The sequence below is a fragment of the Nipponia nippon genome, unplaced genomic scaffold (genome assembly GCF_047370975.1).
Source record: "Nipponia nippon isolate SJK-2023a ecotype South Korea unplaced genomic scaffold, ASM4737097v1 scaffold_16, whole genome shotgun sequence".
Lineage (NCBI taxonomy): Eukaryota > Metazoa > Chordata > Aves > Pelecaniformes > Threskiornithidae > Nipponia > Nipponia nippon.
Window position 1 is genome coordinate 9,536,121 of NW_028262332.1, and position 21,019 is coordinate 9,557,139.

The 21,019-nt window shown below is 57.2% G+C and overlaps 1 protein-coding gene across 4 annotated transcripts; it reads right to left on the reverse strand.

The window, feature by feature from the left end:
- Positions 1-234: 234 nt before the first annotated feature.
- Positions 235-20,713, reverse strand: EGFL7 (EGF like domain multiple 7). 4 transcript variants are annotated; one of them, XM_087752926.1, is made up of 11 exons: positions 20,546-20,713; positions 15,611-15,679; positions 14,949-15,123; positions 9,527-9,712; positions 7,711-7,833; positions 7,356-7,468; positions 6,513-6,608; positions 4,876-5,040; positions 3,905-3,969; positions 3,394-3,556; positions 235-1,444 (listed from the first exon to the last, which is right to left on the reverse strand). In XM_087752926.1, the coding sequence occupies exons 4-11, from the start codon at positions 9,604-9,606 to the stop codon at positions 1,422-1,424; spliced, it is 828 nt and encodes a 275-aa protein (XP_087609052.1). In that variant the 5' UTR covers positions 9,607-9,712; positions 14,949-15,123; positions 15,611-15,679; positions 20,546-20,713; the 3' UTR covers positions 235-1,421. The 4 variants fall into 4 exon arrangements, with proteins under 4 accessions (XP_087609052.1, XP_087609049.1, XP_087609051.1 ...); XM_087752923.1 differs by lacking the exon at positions 14,949-15,123; XM_087752925.1 differs by lacking the exons at positions 14,949-15,123; positions 20,546-20,713 and adding an exon at positions 17,294-17,340.
- Between the last annotated feature and the right edge of the window lie 306 nt (positions 20,714-21,019).

Here is a 21,019-nt window from a genome sequence, read left to right on the forward strand (position 1 = left end):
GGGGGAAGAGCAGGTCCTTGTCCCCACCATGCGTCCCACAGGCAGAAGGGCTGTGCTTCTGCACCCCAGCCTCGCGCTGAGCCACAGCCTGGCCTGAACTGGGAGGACCAACGCCTGCAGGGACCCATCGCAGGGGAAAGAGGAAGGTGGTGTCTGTGTGGATGGGAGCCCAGGTCAGAGCAGGGCCCTGGAGTGAGCGCCTTCCCAGCCAGTAACGATCCCACAGCCTGGGTGTGCGCAGCAGGAGGCTTTATTTTGGTGCTCCCCCTGCGGCACCCCCTTGCCCACGCCGCTCCTCCTGCAGCTCCGCTCTAGGCAAGAAGGGAAGCGTTGTACCAGGTCGCTCACAGCTGCTCTGCTGTACCGGTGTCCTTGGGCTTGAGCAAACAGTGCTGGGGTGGAGGTAGGCACATGTGTAGTGGCTGTTGTATCTGGGAGAGACTGGTTACACCAACAGCCAGTGCTCGTGCCGGTGTAAACGTGGGTGTGCCAGGCCTTGGTCCCCAGTCCAGGTGTCCAGAGGACTGTCCCTCCCTCCTTGGCCTCACCCTGGTGGCACTACTGAGCGGCACGCGTTTGTCCCTGTCTGCTCTGTGCTGGTGATGGGAGCGTCACAGAGAAAGGTTTTCTATTAAAGCAAGCAAAGACAGACTCTGCACGTTCAGGCCAATGTAAAAGCTTTGTCCTTGTTACTGCTGTCAGGGCCAGGGATAGCGCAGAGGACTGTGAGCAGGTAACTTCAGAGCGAGCTGCTGCAGCTGCCATGCTAAGAAGCGGCAAGGCACCAGCCCACCTCCAGCGCAGGTGGAGGGAGGCTGGTGCCAGAGAGCAGAACAGAAGCTGCGGGGATGGGCACCCGCTCCCTGTACCTAGCCAGTGCCGTACCGTTGTGGGGACTAGCTGCTCCCATGCACTGCCATGATGCCTGGCGTGGGGCTGCCCCCTCTGCTACGAGGCATTTTTGGCCATAGTCCTCCAAAGGCAGGACCCGTCCCCACCTTTGGGTGGGAGCAGGTAGGGGGAGCATGGGCCAGGTCTGTGCTCCGCTGGGAGATGACGTCCCAGGGTAATGCTAAGTAAAAGCAAGGCAAAGCTGAGCACCGCGCAGCTTGACGTACAGCTGGTCTCTCTGGCGCAGCCCGACAGGCACTAATGGCACGAGGTAAGGCATTTATTTTATGCCACTCCAGCGGGAAGGGGGTGAGATGCTGAGGGCTTGGAGTCCAGTTTGGAAGTAACCGCGTGACCTTTGATAGGGTGAGTTGGAAGAGAAAATGATGGAGACGCTGATGGGAAACCAGCCTTCTCCTGCTACCCTGTGCCTTCCTGTAGATGATGTGGCTTCGTCCCCAGCCTGGGGCTGGAGAGTGAGATAAGAGCTGCAGATGCACTCGGCTTGCTCCAATTCCTCAGGTGCTCGGCTAGAGCTCATTCTTGCAGGAACCTGGGAAGATGGGAAAAAATAAAAAAAAAAATCCAGCAATATTGTTATCCTGGGTTTGGTTTGTCTCTTTCCCCAAGAAGGATGAGGTTGACTTCACCCCTGTGAACGTCACCCACATTTGCTGCTTTCCCTTTGCCAAACAACCCTAGGCTGGCTCCGTCCCGCCACATTTGGGAGCGTCACTCTCAACTCCCTGGCACGCCACGGTCCTCGCCAGCCTCGCCTGGGCCTGGGAAGTCCTGTGCAAAGCATCCCAAGGTGGGGGGAAAGCCACTGGGACCAGCCTGTCCCCACTGCAGACACAGCCGGTGGCTCTGTGTGGCGGTAACTGGAAGCAGGTGCTGCTGGTCACCGAAGTCCCCAACACCCAGGGAGCTCCGTGGGCTGGGGAAGGGACCGCAGGGGGTGGCTGCTGCCCAGCCGTGGGTCTGTCATGCTGCTAAGCGGCTGTGTCACGGCCAAGCATGGACAGGCTGTGCTGAACTGGGGGTAATTCAGCCTTAGAGGGGCTAAAATGGTTACGGCTTAAAGAGAGCTGACCTTGTGCCTTCAGTGGTGGTTTAAAGAAGAGAAAATGTGTTTTAGTCCTTACACACATCCCCAGCGGGCAGGTAATGGGAGAGTGCAGTTCAATCTTAGCATTCAGTTGTGAATGCTTCGCAAGGCACAGAAAATGGATGGCATGGGATGCCCTGCAAGCCCCGGTGCTTGCTGGAGTACGAAAGGACAGTCTCGTGTCCTCCAGGGCCTTTCAAGACCGTGAGAGGGACAAAAACAAGTTTTGCTTGCTGGAACAGGCTTGGCAGAAGTTAGTTTCAGGACTTGGGAGTCATCCCTTGGAATAAATCCATGTTACCTTGTGATGCTGCTCCCAGTCCTCAGTGCTGTCACTAATAATATGTCCAGGGCAATACTATGAAACTCAGTCTGCTGGAACACTGAGCGGTGCTGATGATTACCCCTTTCTGAGATGTTTTTAAGTGTCTAGTTGCAGCTACTTAGTCTTCAGAGAATTTCTTTGAAGTCTTTTATATCTAAGCCATTACTGCAAGCAGTGAACTGGGACTGGATATGCCCTGAAACAGTTTGCCCTTAAGTCTTTCCAAGCACCCTCACCCCTCTGCCGTGAGCACCAGGCTGCTGCTACGCGCCAGCTTCGGAGCTGGCCCAGCCGTGCCTGGTTTCTGGATGTGTTTGACTGGAATTGTTTAATGGGAAAACGAGCTGCAAGGAGCTGCCTATCAAAATAGTGTTGATATGGTTTGTCCTCTACTCTGAGCCAAGCTGCAGTGCTCCGGGGACCCGAGGGGATGCTGCCCAGCTCGGCAGTGCCACGGGGGAGCGCGCCAGGCAGGACCCCCGCCTTCAGCCATGTCACACGTGGCAGCTCTCACCAGTGTCTCTTCTTCAGAGTTTGCTACTTAGGAGACCCTCTCTGGTCCGCTGGTTGGCAAAGGACTGGTCTGTAGACTTCAAAAAGAAATGCCTGATACTTCCCAAGCTCATAAATCTGCCAAGTTCTGCCCGCTCCCTAAGCTCTCCTGATTGACTTTTTGGACTGTTAATTTCCTAAGAGCCAAGGTTTCTTTTCTAAGAACTAAGCCGTAACAGTGCAGGACGGGAACAGAGCCGGAGAGAGTGCTGATTGCGAGACGTGACCCACTGCCCATGCTGGGCTCCCTCTGCTTCTGCCCCAGAGCTGCGTTTCCATGTGCCAAGATCTTTGGCTGCTACAAGGGCAGTCAGATGGTGCAGCCATAGAAACAGCTTTGAAATTAAGCTAATGGGCTCTTTGTGTTCATCTTTTATTAATTACAGGCTGATGAGCTTGAGGGAGATATAGATGAATAGTGGCATATGTGTTACTGATCTCGCTGGCCCGCATCTGCTCACCGTGGCCTGTATGGGTGGAGTAAAATACTTCAAGCCTGCTTTTTCCAGGCACTTACATGTCTCCAGTCGCTCCTCGAGGAAGGAGATCTGCTCACTCAGGGAGTCAATTCTGTCCAGTTGCTGGAGGGAGTGGGACAGCCGGCTGATGGGGTCTGCACCGACGTCCTCCGGCACCGATGGCATGAGGTTGTGGAAGGGGGCCAGCACCAACTGGAGTTTCTACGGGGAGATGGGGAGCCGTGAGCATGTTCTCCCCAGCCCCGAGGACCACCCAGCGGGACGTAGCACGTTGCTTGCCGGGGTGCACCCCACCAGGGCGGCACACCGGCCGGCTCAGGGGCGTTGGTGGCGTTCAAAGGGCCGCCAGGCTGGAAGAGCTGCTGCGTGGGTGCTGCTGGCAGCGTGGAGCACAGCTGGGATCTCTGCGGCGTGAGGCCAGCATGACGTTAAAAATAGAGCTGGGGCGGAGGGAAACCCTGGCTGCGAACAGCCCAGCGTGGAGCCGGCTGAGCGCGGCCTCGAGCTGCGGCAGGGCAGCGAGGGCAGAGGTGTGTGCTGAAAGCTCACCTGCTCCAGCGCTTCCACTCTGCTCTTCAGGTCTTTCATTTCTTCCTTCATTTCACTGGGGGGACCTGAAAAAGTGACCAAGAACAGGTCAGTGAGTAAAAGCCCATTGCTCGAGGTGAAGTGGAAGGGTCTGGGGAGAGACATCGCTGCAGGGCTCAGGCCAAGCTCTGCTGCTTTCTGCTCCCCTCCTAGTGAGCTCCCAGGGTCAGCCCCGCCAGGACCAGCCCCTGGAGCATCAATCAGATCCAATGCCTGCTGCAAGCACTGGCATCTAGTTCCTGCTGCTAATGCGTACAAGCCTCTCCTTGCTGCTGGAGTACCTGCAACAAAGTGGGGAATTTTTCAGGCCGTGGGTTGATGCTTGAAGGATAAGACGTCTGGCGCAGCCTGGCCTTTCACGCCCATGTTGTCAGATTAGTTAGCACCCGGGTCTGCTCTGTCCCATGGTGGGCACAAAGGATCGTCCCTGCTGAGGGCCGCGGACACGGGATAAGGGCAGGTGGCTTGCGGGGCACGTGCAGACAGTGCCCTGCTCTCCCAGGCGTTTCCCGCGTGATGCCCGTGCTGGCCACAGCGCATTATTACTCACGGTACGAGTTTGAAGTGTCACAGCGCGTACCAAAAGTAATAATGGGCCATCACCAGCGGTGCCTGCCGCTCCTCATGGCTCCGGACTTGCCCTGCGAGAAGGACAACGATGATGATGGAGAGAACAGCTGCATCCCGGCCACCGCATGCCATGGATAGGCTCCATCACCCTTGCAGATGGAACAGTGGCTGGATTTGTGCACAGGGGAGCTTGTTTGGGACTCCTGGGTCACTGGGAATAAAGCTGAGGGGTTCTGGCCGTTGTCCCCTCTCCTGTCTTTTGCCAGTCCTGCTCCAGCCACCCTGTGATGCAGAGTGTTAATCCCAGCTTTCACCGAAGGCCCCGAGCAGCCAGGGCTGTCCTGCAACAGGGGACAGGTTACCTGCTTGGCTGAAGGTTTCTGGCCCGGGGGCCGGCACCAGGGGCTGGCACGCCTTGTTGTCGGCAGCGAGGCTGAAGCCGTCCCGGCAGGCGCAGCGGTAGCTCCCAGCCATGTTGATGCAGAGCTGATGGCACCCGTGGTTCTGGCCGGCACACTCGTCCACGTCTGAAACCACAGGTAGGGCTCAGTGAGACAGTGGTGGTGGAGAGGTGCTCACCGGGGCGAGGGGCGCGGACGGCTCAGCCCCGCTCGCAGGGGTCCTGCTCCCCTCACTAGAGCTGCACGGGCTCACACAGGGTGAGGATGCAATGGGACCCCAGACCAAGCTGGCGTTTGTGCTGGGCACAGCTCTGGGTGCTCTCAGCACTGCAGGGTGCGAGCACGCGACCCGCCAGCGCCTGGGACAGCCTTTCTTCTTGCTCCCAGCTGGAGTAAACCTGGGCTAAGCCTGAGGGGGATCTGGCCTCCTCCCCTCCGCCCGCTCCCCCCACAAAAGAGCCAGAAACAAAAGCTGTGGTCAGAAATGTCCCAGCTCTGGCCGGGCGGGTGCAGGCAGCGCACGGCTCTCATCCTGGATTTATGGCCGGGGTTTTGGTTCCAGCCAGCCGTGGCGAGGAGCTATCAGCCTTTCAAGTGTGTACAAAACCCAGTAACCTCTCCTCACACGGGGGAGTTATTAAAGCTGTTCCCACAAAGCAAAATGAGCTGAAACGCTTCCCACGCCCGGGCAAATCTGTTTTAGGCAGTGGGAAAATCCTTTCCCCTCTGTGCTGGAGCCGGAGCTGTCAGCGATGTGCTCAGCCCTGCCTGGCCCAGCGTGGGTCAATGCCACACGCTCCTCCTCTGCCTTACAGGAGGGCAGAAAGCCGGGAAACACCGTGGCAGGGGTTTGTACCACCCTGGCGTGCTGGGGTCTGCAGAGCACTGCTGCCCTCCACGCTGCCTGATTTCCCTGCACTCCGGCAAGGAGCATCGGGCTGCGCTCACGCTGGAGAGGAGCTCGGTGCCTGGAGATTGCCAGGCTTTCCCTCCACCCCTGGATATTTTCAGTTTACAGATTTAGTCTCTGCAGTAAATGGGTGTCTTAGTTTACAGCAAGAGTTTACAAAGCTTGGGAGATGCACAAACTCCGGCTGACCCCACAAGTTAACGGCTGCTCTGCAGAAAGCCTTTTGCTGGCTGCACGGTCACGGCAGAGTACAGACCCTGCTCACGCTGACCCACCGTGGAGCAGCAGCAGAGAGAAAATGTGGATGCCAGGGCCACACTCAAGGGCTGAGAGAACCAACGCAGCCAAGGCGAGGTCAGAGCTCCCCTGGGAGCCGAGGTTCCCATCCTTTCCTGGCCAGACCATCAGGCATCACTGCCCTGGAGCAACATGTGTAGGGGAGCGGGGGTGTGTGCGGAGGGGTAACAAGCTGGTTCCCCTCTGTGGGCTGGGTAGCACCAGGCACGCACCAAGGCTTGGTGAGGAGCCACAGTGCTGGTCCCCGTCCCCCACCAAGGGGTTGGTCCGTGGGCAGAGGGCCTCCAGAGCCCCATGGCAGCCCTGCTGCTCCCCGGAGAAGCTCTCCCGGCAGCGGTGGGGCAGGCCCGATGCAGGGAGTGCAGAGGGGAGCGGCGCGGCTGGTTGGTACCTGTCTGGCAGGCTCGTCCCGTCCAGCCAGGCAGGCAGGCGCATCTCCCGGGGAAGGTGCAGCTCCCGCCATTCTGGCACGGCACCCAGCAGAGAGCTGCAGGACCAAACACAAGCACAGTGTCACTGGGCAGCTCTGGGGGTCCCGAGCTCCCTCCCCTGCCACCACGGATGTGTGTACGCACACACTGCACACACACACACACACACACCAAAACACACACCAGCACCAGCCTGGCGCCAGGATGCTCTGCCCCAGCCCCGGAGCGGTGGGGTTGAGCTGACTGGGGTGCAAGGGGCACAGGATGGGTGGGAGGAACAGGACCTTGGTTTTGCAGCCTGGAAAGAGGCCAAGGTGCCTGCAGCCGGCACGGCCAGGGGGAGGAGGGCCAACGGGCAGCAGCGGGCCCTGGGAAGCCTTTGGTGCTGCGCTCTGAGCTCATCTGGGGATGGACTAGCTGCTGATGTGTTTTGTATTTGTTTTGTGTTGTACATCACAATTCCCTCCTGAAAGCATTTCTTTTCCATTACTGCTGATTTATATGGAAAGGACTTACTTGTTTTATTTATCCTCTGGTAACTATAAAGTTAATAAGCAATCCCAAAAGAAAAAGCCTGCAAGGCAGCGGAGAAAGGCTGGGAATTAATCAGAAATTGAACCGCATTTGGTTGTGATGCTGAAAATTTAAATGCTTTCCTACAGGGAGAATCTGCCTGACAGGCAGAGTGCCAGTAAATGAGCGAGCTGGCTGCCGGGGCCTCGTCCAGGGACCTGAGCCACCCGGCCCATGGGGTCTGGGGGAACGGCAAGTGCTGGCACCGGGGTGGCACAGTGGCCTCTTACCTCTGTTGCAGCTGAGCGCATGGCTGTTAGCTCTGCTCCAGCCGGGACAGCACGAGGCCGCAGGCTGGGACAGCTGCCTGTACGCCTGCCGGTAGGCAACCCTGTAGATGGTCCTGCAACGCAAAGATGGGGCTGAGCCGGGTGAGTGAGAATCCACCCCAAGCCCCCCATCCCGCTCCCATGCCAGTGGGTCAGACCCCCTGCACTGGCACCCCCCGCCAGGGGCTGGGAGCCCCTTCCCCATGGTTCAAGGCAGGACTCCCCCCTTCCGCAGCCCTCGCCAGTCGCTGCCTCGCTGGGACGGATCCGGCTCCCTCTCAGGGACCAGGTCCGTGCTGCGGGCAGCTGCCCTCACCTGTAGGTGCTGCAGAGGCGGTGGCCCTGGCAGGTGGTGAGGTAGGGCTGGTAGACGGGCTGGACGTGGGACTCGGTGTAGGCGGCCGCCTGGCTCTGCGGCACCACGGCACAGACTCTGCGGCTGCGGAGAGGGGAACAGGTCAGGCACCGGCTAAAAACCAACCCAACACTTCTCCCTTCGGGGCAAAGGGGCTCCACCAATTTACACCAGCCCAGGACATGGCCTGGCAGTCCCTCGTTACAGAGGGCTACTTAAAGAGCAGCGGCTAATTGCCCAAGTGACCCAGGAGGTTACTTCAGGCTGTTTCGGGGCAGCGACACAAAGCGTGAGCGCCGCGGGCTGCACGGGCTCCTTCTCCCCAGCCCCTGTGCGAAGGTGCTGATGCCTCCTCGTACGCTCACCCCGGCACAGCCCCTCCGTCTTGGGAGAGCAGTTGGGGTGCAGATTTAAGGGGGATTTACTCAAAGCAGTTCTCCTTCCATTCATCACCTCCCTTCCCTCAAAGTCACTCACTTTCTGGGTGGATTTTTCCTTTCTGAGACTTTTGCACTCCTGAAACAGGTGCCCCTGTGGCCATCAAGAAATTAATGATTTCACAGGAAGGCTCAGGCTCACCACAAAAAGGTAGAGGCCAGAGGAAAGTTGCCCTCCAGTCTTCCTAAGATAACTGTGATCCAGTCAAAAACTTTCCCAAGGTTAACAGCCAAAGTGGTCTTGGTTAAAAATTCTTTTTTTCAACATTTTCCAGCCCAAGCAGGTCAGTCCCACTGAGGAACTTGCCTACTTGTCTCAGCCTCCCAGCCCAATTAGAAACTAGAATAAAAAGCCTGGGAATTAGCGTGGACATCAGATGGCTTCCATTAACTCCAGAAAACTCCTCTCAGCCTCACTGGTTAATGCTATAGAAGATGCAATTTTTAAATGGCAATTGTTTGCTTTGTAAAAATTAGACTAAAGCTGTAGCTGCAGCCCGTGTGTGCGAGTGAGGAATTCAGCCCGTGGTTTTAGTCACGACCAACACGTGAAAGGTTTGACGCTAGAGGAGAGTATTTCAATGTAAAAACAAAGTTTGCAGAAAATGTGAGCTGTATCTGGGGGGTGGGCGTTGAGCTCCAGCTCCTTTTGGCTGGGGAAGAAACTGGGCCACCGAGCTCTGGGCTTCGTCTGACCCAGCGGGCGCTGAGCTGTGCCTGCCCAGGCCGTGCTGGGATCCAGGGCACCGTGTTGGGCCCATTTCCCAGAAAGGGAAGAGGAATTGCTGGAGCTGCCGCTCCCAGGCTTGCGGGACCACGACCGCAGCCGCTGCAGCATCCCCAGGACACGCGCCTGCGTCCCCTGGATGGGGCATCCCCTCAGAGCCGGGAGGCTGCATCCTCCTTTGGTGGCTCATTGGCAAGGCTTGATTAGCATGATAGCAAGATTGCATGCATATTTTTGTGCACGGATGTGCTTGAAAGAGACAATAATCATTCATGAGCAGCTCAGGGCCTGATTAGCTTTTGACTCTCCCAGAGAAAAAGCCCAGAGTGTTTTGGTGTCCCCTGCATGGAGCTAAATGGAGCTGGGGCATTTTCTCTGAGAGGCTTTTTCGCTTCAGTGATAAAACAAACAAACGCCAGCAAAGGGCTGCCAAGCCGCGGCTGCCCCGGAGGACTCGGCAGAGCCTTTTCCCACCTCCTCGCCAGCCCGGCGAGCTGCCTATGCCGGTGCAGCCGGCTGGCTGAACAGGGCTCTTCATCACCGGGAGGGGATGCGACTCGCTGTGACATGTGACAGCGCACACCTGGGAGATGCAGACAAAAAGGGGGCTTACCCTGCCTGGGCAAAGCCATCCGTGCTGGTCACGCTGAGGATGAAGAGTAGTCCCAAGAGGACGCAGCCGATGCGGCGCATGTCCCGTCCCTCCTGCGGCGCCCTGGGCTGCGCAGCACGACCGAGTCTCGCTCTTTGGTGAGAAGCGCTGGCTCCTACCGCATGTCTCGCCCTTCAGCGGGGAACCCTGCAACCGAGAAAAGAGCGGTGTGAACACGTGGCATCTGTCCCCAGCCAGTGACATCTGACGGAGCCGTGGGGCCGGGGCCGGTCCCTGCTCACAAGGTCAGAGGAGCAGCGCCGGGTGTGCACCGACCCTCCGAGGGCAGCGCAAGGGGCTGGGGCAGGAGCACGCTTGCTGGCAACAGAGCAGGGTGACAAGCACAGGGGAAGAGGACCCGTGAACCCCTTGCAAGACGGGACCTCCTCCACTTTGCCCCACTCAAGCCACTGGTGCAGCAGTGATTTACTGGCCCGGCACGCAGGAGATGCTCTTGCGGCTCTGGGGGCTGCACGATCGCTTGGCAAGTGGCAGGGAAGGGACCTGTGTTGCATGAAATACACTGCCAGTTCCCGACAGCAAGGGCAAAACAATGGCCTGTAATTTCTTAATCCATACAGCATTGTAAAGCTGCCTTTTCCCACCACATAACACACTGAAATCTGATCTTCTTCTCTTTAAAATACAAGTTCTTGCCAGAGAAAAGTGCTGTAAGGGTCATATGTACCGTCTGCGGAGTCAGTACTAACTGAGTCGCAAGTAAAGAGGCTTTGATTTTCTAGCAGAGGACAAATATGAAACAAGGCTGAAGAAGGTCAATAACATATCTAATTTAAACAATATCTAATTTAAATAAAACAGTTGGCCTCCGGATGGCAGCAGTTAAAGGAGGAAGAAATAAAGAAACCCACCTTAAATATATGCCAATTAAAGAAAGAATCAGTCTTTCTGATCAAACCTTGAGAAGGGAGAGGCTTTGTGGGGAGGCAACGCAAAATGAAACATCCTTCTGAAACTGCAAACACGGGGAGCTGCAAATAAACTTCCTAAAATTCCCAAATGATGTGGGATTGGGCATTGCAGGTTCATCCCCAAACTCCTTCGGGACAATTCCTAACTCCAAGCCAAGTTGTTGGAGATAACTGGCATAATCACCTCAAATCTATGGACCCTGCAGGTCTCTAAGCTCTTCACCGAGGCACTCAGTATCACCTTTTCCTTTTTGCAGATTGAAGAAACTGAGGCATGGAGAGATGCAGACCTGCATCTGGAGAGAAACCAGCCTGGTGCCTTCCTGCCCCTTCATATCAAATGTCTTGTGCGTGTTTGCATGCAGCGATAGCGCTGAGCGAGGCGGGCGGCTGGCTGAGCAGCCCCTTCCCCTCGTCACCGTCCCTCAGCAGGGCACACGGCTCTGCCTGGCTGCGCGATAGGGAGGGTTCGTGTCACAGCAAATCGACTGCGTCGCTGTAAAACGCAATCGGGACCTCGCTCGGTCCCTGAGTTCAGCAGTAGTGCAGGGGCTGAGGGTCTGGCTCCAGGACAGCGAGGGACGGCAACGTGCCCACCCTGCTCCTGCAGCGGTACGAGCAATCCCCATGGAGCCCCAGCCCGGCAGGGAACTGCAGACGCCCGAGCCCATCTTAGCCTCCGTACAAGCCCAGCTTTGAGGATGTAAGGAGGATTTGGATGATGTATAGCCTGCAGTCCTCCATTCTCTTCCAAATAGAGCAATAAATTTCATCTTCTAATGATTAATACGTGGTATCTCCACCAGCAGGAAATCAGATCTTTGTTGACCTGCAGGAAAGTTTTAAAAATATAGTGAAGAAACCTTCTTTCTCCCCAGTCCTTCTGGAGACATCCCAGGGACACCAGCGTACACAGACGTAGTAACTCCCCGCTGCTCAGCCAGCCGGCTTTTCCCAGGGCTATACTGGGACACATATGGCCCTTACAATCACAGATCCCCAGACTAGTGGTGCCGCTCCAGAAGTCTGTAAGTCAAACTCTGCCAGCCATCTCCGTCCTCCCACAGGATTCCCGTGACTGCTGTGGGAGCTTTCCCTATGGGGAAGGCAAGAAACACAGGGCACAAGCCTAAAATACAGGCGGTTTGTTTTTTCGCTTTGAAATGGAGCAGCATTGCCCTACCTCAAGTGGTCAGAGTATCCCCCTGGGTCGTAAAATTATGGTTGCTTCATACCAGAAAAAGTTTCAAAAGTGGAAAATATGATAGTCTATACTGGTCCTTTTTTAGTTGTTTATGAAAATCAGCCTCTTTAAAGCCACTGAAGATCCCCCAACCTGTTGCTACTACCTATTCTAATACTCCTCTTTTAAAGCGCATAACTTAAGGAAAATCTTTTCATGATTAAGAAAAAAAAATAGGGTTTTTTGTCACTGCCTTTCTAGTCTCTCAAATGACGAGGTGAAGCCCCATGGTCTCGCAAGTGAAACGACGTGGGTGCATCATCTGAGCTCCTGCTGTTCCAGGGAGCAGCAGAGCCCCTTGGCTGGCCCTGTGCTCCTGAGAGTCTGGGGGGCCCTCTCCTGCCAGCTCCTAAGTCTGCTCTTGCCTAATCCGCTGCAGCAACTACTGGGAAAATACAACCCACGGTGCGGGTGAGCAGTGCTTTGTCCAGCTCTGCCCATGAAACCGAGGCTAAACCTCCAGCCGATGGCAGCAGCAGGAATTGGGGTCTGCCTGCAAAGTGGTGCAAGAGCATCCAGGGCCTCAAGAGGATGCAATTACCCTCCCGAGAATGCAACAGCTGTGCTTTTCAAGCAGCCTGGCCTGGTTCTGCAGGTGAACCCAGCTGTGCTCTGGACCTGGTCTGTGCCCTTAAAGCCAAACCCTCCTGGAGAGGGGCAGCAGCAGCAGCAGGGAGATGGATTCTCCCTTACAAACACCTCCAGCTGTTCTCTGCTTAGGCTGGCATGCAGGCACCGGGGAGCAAGGCACGGGGATGCGGGCGTGATGGAGCAGGGCAGGGGGACGCGGGCATGACGGAGCAGGGCGCAGGGAGGGGGACACCGCAGAGCAGGCTGCAGGGGTATGGCATTGTGCAGCAGGGCACAGGGACACAGGGACCATGGAGCAGGCTGCAGGGACACGGGTATCACGGAGCAGGACACAGAGACACGGGTACCGTGAAGCAGGACACAGGGACATGGGTATCACAGAGCGGGCTGCAGGGACATGGGTATCAAGGAGCAGGACACAGGGACATAGGTATCACAGAGCAGGACACAGGGACATGGGTATCACAGAGCGTGCTGCAGGGACACAGGTACCGTGGAGCAGGACACAGGGACACGGACATCACGGAGCAGGACACGGGTGTCACAGAGCGGGACACAGGGACACGGGTAGCGCGGAGCGGGCTGCAGGGAGGCGGGCACGGCGGAGCAGGGCGCGGGGGCACCGGGACGGCGGCGCCCGGCGCAGGGATGCTCTCCCCGTCCCGCAGCAGGCCGAGCCCCGCTCCCCCGGGCGCCGCCAGCCCCGGGGCAGGCGCAGCCCTGCCCGCCGGCCCGGGCACTGCCCGCAGCCCTGCCGCCGCCGCCGCCTCGGGGGCACCTCCCGGGCCGCCCCCTCCACCGGCCTCCCCCGCTGCGGCAGCCGGTCCCGCTCCCGCTCCCGCTCCGCGAAACGCCCGCCCCGCTCCCCGCCGTCCCTCCCCGCCGGAGGATGCGGCCGCGGCCCCCCCGGGCGTGCCGAGCCCCCGGCCGGCGCCCGCCGGGACTCACCAGTGGCGGCGGCGGTGCCGGAGCCGCGGAGTCGCCGCCGCGCCGCGGCCCCCCGCGCATTTCCTCCCCCGGGCCGAGCCGGTCCCTCCGCCCCGGCCCAATGAGCTCCCGGCGGGGAGGAAAGCGGAGCCTCCCGGCCGGGGGAAGCGCCGGGGCCCGGGGAGCCTCCGCCTGCCCCCGCCCCGCCGGCCCCCGCCGGCCGCCACCTGCCCCCGAGCCCCTGCCGAGGTGCCCCGGCGCCCCGGGGACGTTCAGGGACAGGGCAGGAGCCCCGGAGAAGCCTGGTCCTGGGGGGGGACACATGCATGGACAGGGCAGGAGCCCCGGAGAAGCCTGGTCCTGGGGGGGACACACATGCATGGACAGGGCAGGAGCCCCGGAGAAGCCTGGTCCTGGGGGGGACACACATGCATGGACAGGGCAGGAGCCCCGGAGAAGCCTGGTCCTGGGGGGGACACACATGCATGGACAGGGCAGGAGCCCCGGAGAAGCCTGGTCTTGGGGGGGACACACATGCATGGACAGGGCAAGAGCCCCGGAGAAGCCTGGTCTTGGGGGGGACACACATGCATGGACAGGGCAAGAGCCCCGGAGAAGCCTGGTCTTGGGAGGGACACACACAGGGACAGGGCAGGACCCCCGGAGAAGCCCAGCCAGGGTGGGGGACATGCTGGCGTTGTGCCCCATGTGCTGACCCCGCTGCAGACAGGACTGCAGGGGGTCCCTGCCCTGCCATTGATCTGGAGGCTCACCTGCAGACCACCTACGGCAGGCTGAGCCCCGCAGCCCTGCCAGCCTGTTTGTGCGTGCCCCACACTACGAGGACATAAGGTCGCTGACCCCCCCCAGACCAGCTCACCTGGGTGGGCAGGGGATTAATGGTAAGAGCGGGAGATCCCAGCATAGCCCCCAGCCCCTTGCCCAGGGGTGTTCAGACTCCCAGGTGAAATGGTCCATCACCAGCGCAGCGGCCAGGGCAAATTTATTTCTCTTTGCTAAAAAATACCGTAGCTGGTTCTGCACTCCCGAAGAGGTCAGGTAATTATAAGAGGAGACATCATCTTTCCCTAGGTTAGGGACCTAACGCACCATACTGGTCCGTAGCCTCCCACCATGCCCCATTAATCCCTCTGAGCTCATTACAACAGCAAAGTCCTCCAGAAGCAGGCAATGAACTGCCAGGACAGGGAGGCTGGCTTCCAGCGAGCCCTAAAGGATGCTTAAAGGATTCCTCGGACGCCTCCCCAGCCGTGGAGCGGCGTGAGGATTGACCAGGAGAGACGCCCAAATTCAACACGCAGACCCACGCAGGGCGCAGCTCCGCCGGCTTGCCTGCACCTGCCCGGGGACAGATCAGGCAGGCCGATACCCCGGCTGCCTGCAGGTTTCTCCTGTTAAATGCCAGGTTATTTATCAAAGAAAATTCTGCAGTTTGGTTTGTGCCAAACTGCCACTTGTTTTGTCTACGTTTTTCTCTGGGAAATTAGAGCACAGAGGCTTATTGTTTTTCAAATTACTTAGCCGCCTCCCTGTGCACAGAACCAGCCTTAAAGATAGCAGGGGTCTGATGTGCACATGAATGGCAGGATACAACCCCCTGGGAATATTTGTTCCCATTAAGCTTTGCAACTTTTTTGAAAGCATGTAGCCATTTAAAGGAAATATTTACCAGTTAAACAATAATGGCTCCGAAAGAGCAATTGAGATCACTGGCCCATCCCCTGCATTTCCTCATGGATACGCTGAGGCTGCTGATTGAACTGGAGCTGTCTCAGGTCGTGCTGTGCCCTCCGGGGAAGCGGATGGGTGCTGGAGGTGCTGGCATGGGGCTCTCGGGTGGGCCCCTGTAAAGGGAGCATAAACTGCTTTGGTCAGATCCTCCCTAGGGAAGGGAGCAGAGCAGAGGGGAATCAGCTCTGGGACGTGCTGGTGAAGCTGGAGCTCCATCGGAGCGCGTAGGAGACTGGATCCCTCCCAGCAGCGAGGGAAAGGCTAGCTGACGCTCGTGGAAGCGCAGCTCCACATTACACAGCATCTCACGCAGCACAAACAGGTTCGCTCGCTCCGCCTGGATCCAGCCTACCTCTGGGGAATGATTTCACTTAATCTCATAAGCAGGAAGCACAGGCAACTTTTCCCAAGAGCCTTAAGGGATGGTAATTATCTCATTATGCAGAAAGCCTTATTGTCTTTTCTGGTGTATGGGGGAGATGAACAGAGCCTGATATTCAACTTGTCTAATACTTGCAAAATGCATTTGGAAGCCAATGGAAAGCTTCTCCATCTGACCATACTGAAAGCACAGGATCTAATTTCACGGCCGAGACTCACCTTATCCGTGGTGCTCCATCATTTGTCCTGGGCAGGGATCCTTTCCTTATGGAACATCTCAGTTTCTTACTGTCAGAACAGAAAAAGCCTGCGGTTACACTCCTCTCGTCATGCAGGCAGAGATCAGTGATCCAGCCCTTGCCCATGGTGGACCTGGTGTGGGATTCCCTGGATGCTCCCAAAGGTCCTTGCGGAGTGGGGCAGAGGACGAAAGCAGGATCGTGGCCACAGAGTGCCTGTGCCTGGCGTCGGCGCTGAGCTCACACCGCAGAGGCTCGCTGCCATGCTGGAGGGGCACAGACACCGTGATAGCGGTGGTAGGGCACGGGGAGCCCTGTCCCTTCCCTCCCGTGCAGTGCTGGTTGCACAGTGGGTGTTTTAGGAACATCCTATGGGTCCTGATCCTCCCCTTGCTCACGCGAGCTTGCAGTGTGGGTCACCCTGCTGTGACCCCGGTGGGAAAGGCCAGGCAGACCTGCGGTGCCTTTGCACCCTTTGGGGTAGAGCAGGCAGGGATACGAGCAAGGGCTGAGCAGAGCAGAAGCCCTGGTTCCACCTAACGCAGCGCTGGGGCTTCGCTGAACACCGAGCTCTCCCCTCCCGCGGTCTCCCCAGTGCCTGAGGCTGGGATTTTCTGAGAACCCCAGAGGACGGGGTGCCCTGTTCCTGCTGACACTCGCCAGGGTGTATCCGAGTTCCCTTACGCTCACTTGTGATCCCATCTGCTGTACCCCAACACTATATTTTACCATCTTCAGTACGTACACATGCTCATTTAAGGACAAAGACCCCTAACCGCCCAGGCAACCATTGCACCAGTCCCCGGGATCTGAAGTGTAAATTTGGTGGTCAGGAAGGGGATGGACTCGTTGGCACCCAGCGTCCCACGTGGCACTCTGCTTTCAGCTCCTCGCAGGACGATGACCCCTGTGCAGGACTAAGCACCCACCCTTCAGGGTCCCCGTTGGAGCCTTCTCAGCCATTAGACAATTAGTCCCTAAGTGCACTGCAGCATTTTAAAATTCTGCAATTATTTTAATTGCAAAATGTTTGCTTTTCAGTTCCATTTACGGGGTCATATCTTTGCTCAAGCAGGTGCCCATGTCAGCTGCTTAAGAACTGCATATAACCCATTAAAAGAGCATTTAATTCTCCGCTCATAGGGAGGGTTCAGTGTCTTATATGCTAATATTCATTATGCTGTGAGGAAATCCCCCAGGACACAGCCTGGCAAAGTTCCCTTGAAAGCAGTGGAGTGATACCAGTTCCGAGTGGGGGAAGATCAGATTTGCTGGCTCTGTTAATATCGGTGTGATGAGCTTCTGACAAAGGCAGAAGGGATTTTGGCTCCCAACTGTAAGTCTGTCTGAATTTGGAGTCCTCCCTGGACCGGTGTTTTACATGTTTCCTCCAAAGCTTTCTCCCTTGCACACTAGAAGTGTACTCCCACGACATCTAATATTAATGCTTGTCTCTGGGCCAAGAAAGAAATGTTTCTGCCCAGCCTCCCTCTTAGATTTAGCAATGTTGAAATCTCCTTGTCTCCCACTGGTTTTACCACCAGTGTGAGCTACGAGGCATGCCGAGCGCTGGCCTGGAGCAGGTCTCAGGCTGAGCACCGGGCTGGCTGCGAAGGTGAGATTTTCACCCACCTCCCCGTTCCCTAGAGCCCGTCCCGCAGACCTGCCACGCACACCGCACCCGCCCGGGCAGCGGCGCAGGATCCAGCATCACCCTGAGAGCGTCCGCGGTGGATGGAGGGCCGGAGGAGTGGGCTGGGCTTCCAGCCCGCCCCTGTGCAGTAGGTGAGCTCAGAGGGTGGGAGGGTGCCTGGGGCTGGGGTGGGGGAACTCAACTTTGCTCTGGCTCTGTAGGTATGAAAAAGGAATGATTAACAGAGGGGACTTAATAGGAGATCAGCACTAAGGTCCCACACCAGGAAACCTCGCAGAGAGGAGTGCGTACAACCCATCACAGTAAACAGGACATGCCCAAGCACACGAGCGCTTCCCCAAACTGGGGCCAGAGGTGCTGAAGTGGCAGATGGAGGTAGATGGATGGGGAGACAGATAGAAGAGTGACACACATATAGATGCAAAACTTTTCAGCTACTACAAGCCACGGCTGACCCCATACCCGCTGCATACAAAGGGCTCTCGCTGGCCTCCGCAGGGGTCTCGCCCAGAACTGGAAGCACTTGCTAAAGAAATGGGAATTTTTGGTGCTTCTGAAAAAAGGGGGAACGGCTTTTCCTGTTCCAGGACAAACTCTTCTGCTCAGGCTTTTCATAAGGCTGTTTGTAAACTTCACACTAAAGTTTAGGCTTTGGAGCAGCCCCTGTTCTGCAGAGCTCTGTCAGGAAAACAACCTCCCACTATTCTATTATGCCCCATATTGTTCTCGGTTGTGTCAGCTGCAGACCAGTTATCTCAGTGGAAATCTAGAGGAGTCCATTGATATCAGTGGGATCAAAGCACGTCAAACCAAGAAAAGTATTTGGCCCATAGCTCTCGGTCTGTCATCACCAGTTGCCCAGTGCTATGCATATTATGACCAAGATCTGATTCCCACAAAGTGATGGTTTTTTTTTTGCCTGAGTAAGGACTTTGCAAACATTAAGTGTCTCAGGACCGGTATGTTATAACTTAAGGCGACGACAGAGACGTACAGCAGCCTCGCTGTAGCTGTGCAAAAACAACCGGGTGAACAGGGCAACATCCTGTAGCCAGGTTTATTTCTCCTATGTGCACACGGATAAGATGAGTTCTTATTGATATTTAGAGGAGGCAGTAATGGCTGCTGCATAAAAACTGGGAAATGATTCATCTCACCGAGGAATAAACTGAATTTTGCGGCTTTCTGTGAAATTTCCTTGGCAAAAAGCGGCATTAGTCAGCAGGGAATGGTCCCCCACCCCGCCGTTCCCCTCTGCGTTTTCCCAGTGAATCACTCCCCGAGGGGCACATGAAAAGTGCGGTGGGAATAGCATGAAAGCGCGGTAGGAATAGCTGTGAGTTGCACGCACGGCTCGGTCCCGTCATCACGGCCATCCCAGTGAGCAGCTCAGGAGAGAGCATTTCGCACAAGACTGGTTTCTGCTCTGATTATCCTTCTCTGTCAGGAGAGAGTCCCCAGCTCCAGAAACCTGCAGAAGCTCCTCTCTGCAGCCACCTCCCAGGCTACAGGCAGGACGGGAACCCAAGCATTCACTTTGGGAGAGAGGATGGAGAGTAAAACAACATTTCTGATCATCCTCTTCTGTTTGCAGAGACCCTTTCCTTTCCTTTCTCTGTCTGAAAGCTCAAGTTAAATCTTCCCTTGTGTTTCACCGTGCCCTTCTGCTGCTGGTGTGACTGTGAGTCAGGTTCGTTTACTCTAATTTGTTGCAGTTTGTAAATCTGCCTCCCCAGAGCCAGCCCCATCTGCAGCAGTAGAGTCTGGGAAACGGCTCAAATGAGCCTGCAGCCCAGATTCAATTTCTCTTCCTTACCTCTAGGGAAGCTTGTGCAGAGCTGGTAGTTTAACAGCATAGAGGGGGACTAACTCAATTGGCAGAATGAATGCTGGATCACAGGGAATAACACTCAAAATCTGCCAGAGCAGACTCCGTGTTTTCTGCTGCTGCCCAGAGGAGAGGTGGATTTTTGAGGAGGCTCGGGGTTCAGCCACCACATCTGGGCTTCTGTCTCACACAGCTTCCCAAGCAGTGGCAGAGCTTCCCAATCTGCTTTTAAATTAGTTTTATCACTGACAAAGCCTTGCTATTTCTTCTTGTTTTTGATTATCTGCCCAGTGAATTGATTCCGTGAATGTCAGACCCTGGGAAAAAGTATGCCAGGTTATTTCTACCAAGAGCCATTCACTGGCCTGGTCTTGCCCCATATTCCCACACAGCCAGCCAGTGCCTGGGTATCCCAGCTGCTCCTACCCACAGCCAGCCTTTTATCCCAAAATACCCCAAGTGAGCCACTGAAAGCCTCCTGCCTGCATTGTGTAATGCCACAGGTTAGGATGGCGGGACCCACAGGTCTGCAGGTAGCTGAAAACAGATAGCATCTGCAAATCACCCGACTCCACGTTTATAAATTTGAGAGGCTTTGCTGAGCTCCTGGCATGCAAACACCGGCACGCTCCAGGCTCGGCTGTTAGCCAGTGCAAGCCTCAGGTCTGCGTGAGAGCAGGGACGGTCCCTGTCCGCAGCCCCGTCCAGCCCCGCGTCCTGCCCGCTCCCCGGGGGCTGAACTCTGCCGCCGTGCAATCTGAAATCAGCAGCACGGCGTCCCGTCTCGGGGTCCCGCCGTGCCGAGGGCGAGCGGCACCGCTGCGTCCTGCGCAGAGGGGAGAGAGAGCAGACGGGGAGAGTGCGGGAGGAAGGATGAACAACGTGGTGTTTTATCAGAGGTGTTCAGAGAGCAGGCAGGTGGAAAAAGAGAATGAGTTATGGAAAGAAAGGAGATTTGCTAAGAATTTCCAGCTATCTTGCAGCTATTCGTGCAAGTGTTTGGAACCTTCCTCTATATGCACAGGAGGTAAAATTTACCCTCTGAGTCCTCTGCTCCTGGAAAACAGCCTGAGTGCCAGTGGGATGAATTAAAAACAACAGTGCTGCAGGTCGGGCTCTGCTCTAAGCAAACCAGTGCTGGAGGCACTCCTCGGCTCAGCACGTGCGTGGCTGACAGCAGAGCCAGCCTCACTGGGAGCGGCCGAAGGATGCTTTAAAAACTCGTTTGCCCCGGCAGCCCTTTGCCAGCGCTATGTGTTCAACCAGCCCCTGAGGCTCCCACCATCGTCGCCTGAGCTGGGGGCAAAAACCCACTTGAAGCCCGCAGGGTTTGGCCTGGCGAGGACACGCTCCCACTGCCCCCAGTGCCAGTTCCCCATCCCATCCCATCCACCCCATCCCTGCTGTGGCAATGGCCGCAGCTCGTACGGTACCTGCGGCGCCCTGCCGTCCCCCGCCGCGCCGGGAGCAGCCCCACCGCCGTGCTCCCCGACGGCTCCCAGCGGCCATCCCCGCCTGGCCGCCCTGGGTCTGGCGGGCCTGGGTGCCCGCCTCGCACCCCCGGCATGGCCGGCCACCGGCCGGGCACAGGCAGGAGGTGGCTGCCGAGGTGGAAGGGCGGCTTTTTATGCTTTTCTTCCTGTATAAATCAGGCCGGGGATGGACAATCCCAGACAGGACTTCCTGTGTGTGTTGTGAGCTGATAACGGGCGCCGCAGAACAAACACGGCCGCCCCGCGCCCGGAGGGGGAGAGGGGCCACGGGGCGGCACCCCCACACCGTGCCTGCAGGGGATGGCCACAGGGTGCCAAAATGGAAAGGAGGTGACCACGCATCCCCGGGGACACGGGGAGGGACAGGGTTGCCCGCCTGCACCTCACAATAGACCTAAGATGGCTGCTGCCCCC

What these genes read in the sequence shown, in the direction of transcription:
- EGFL7 (XM_087752927.1), bottom strand. Translation starts at nt 13,339, where the DNA reads ATGCGCGGGGGGCCGCGGCGCGGCGGCGACTCCGCGGCTCCGGCACCG. An exon ending in TTCTCACCAAAGAGCGAGAC is followed by an intron (nt 9,614 to 9,650) that starts TCGGTCGTGCTG and finishes GCCGCAGGAGGG; the next exon opens with ACGGGACATGCGCCGCATCG. An exon ending in GGGACGAGCCTGCCAGACAG is followed by an intron (nt 5,041 to 6,512) that starts GTACCAACCAGC and finishes CTGTGGTTTCAG; the next exon opens with ACGTGGACGAGTGTGCCGGC.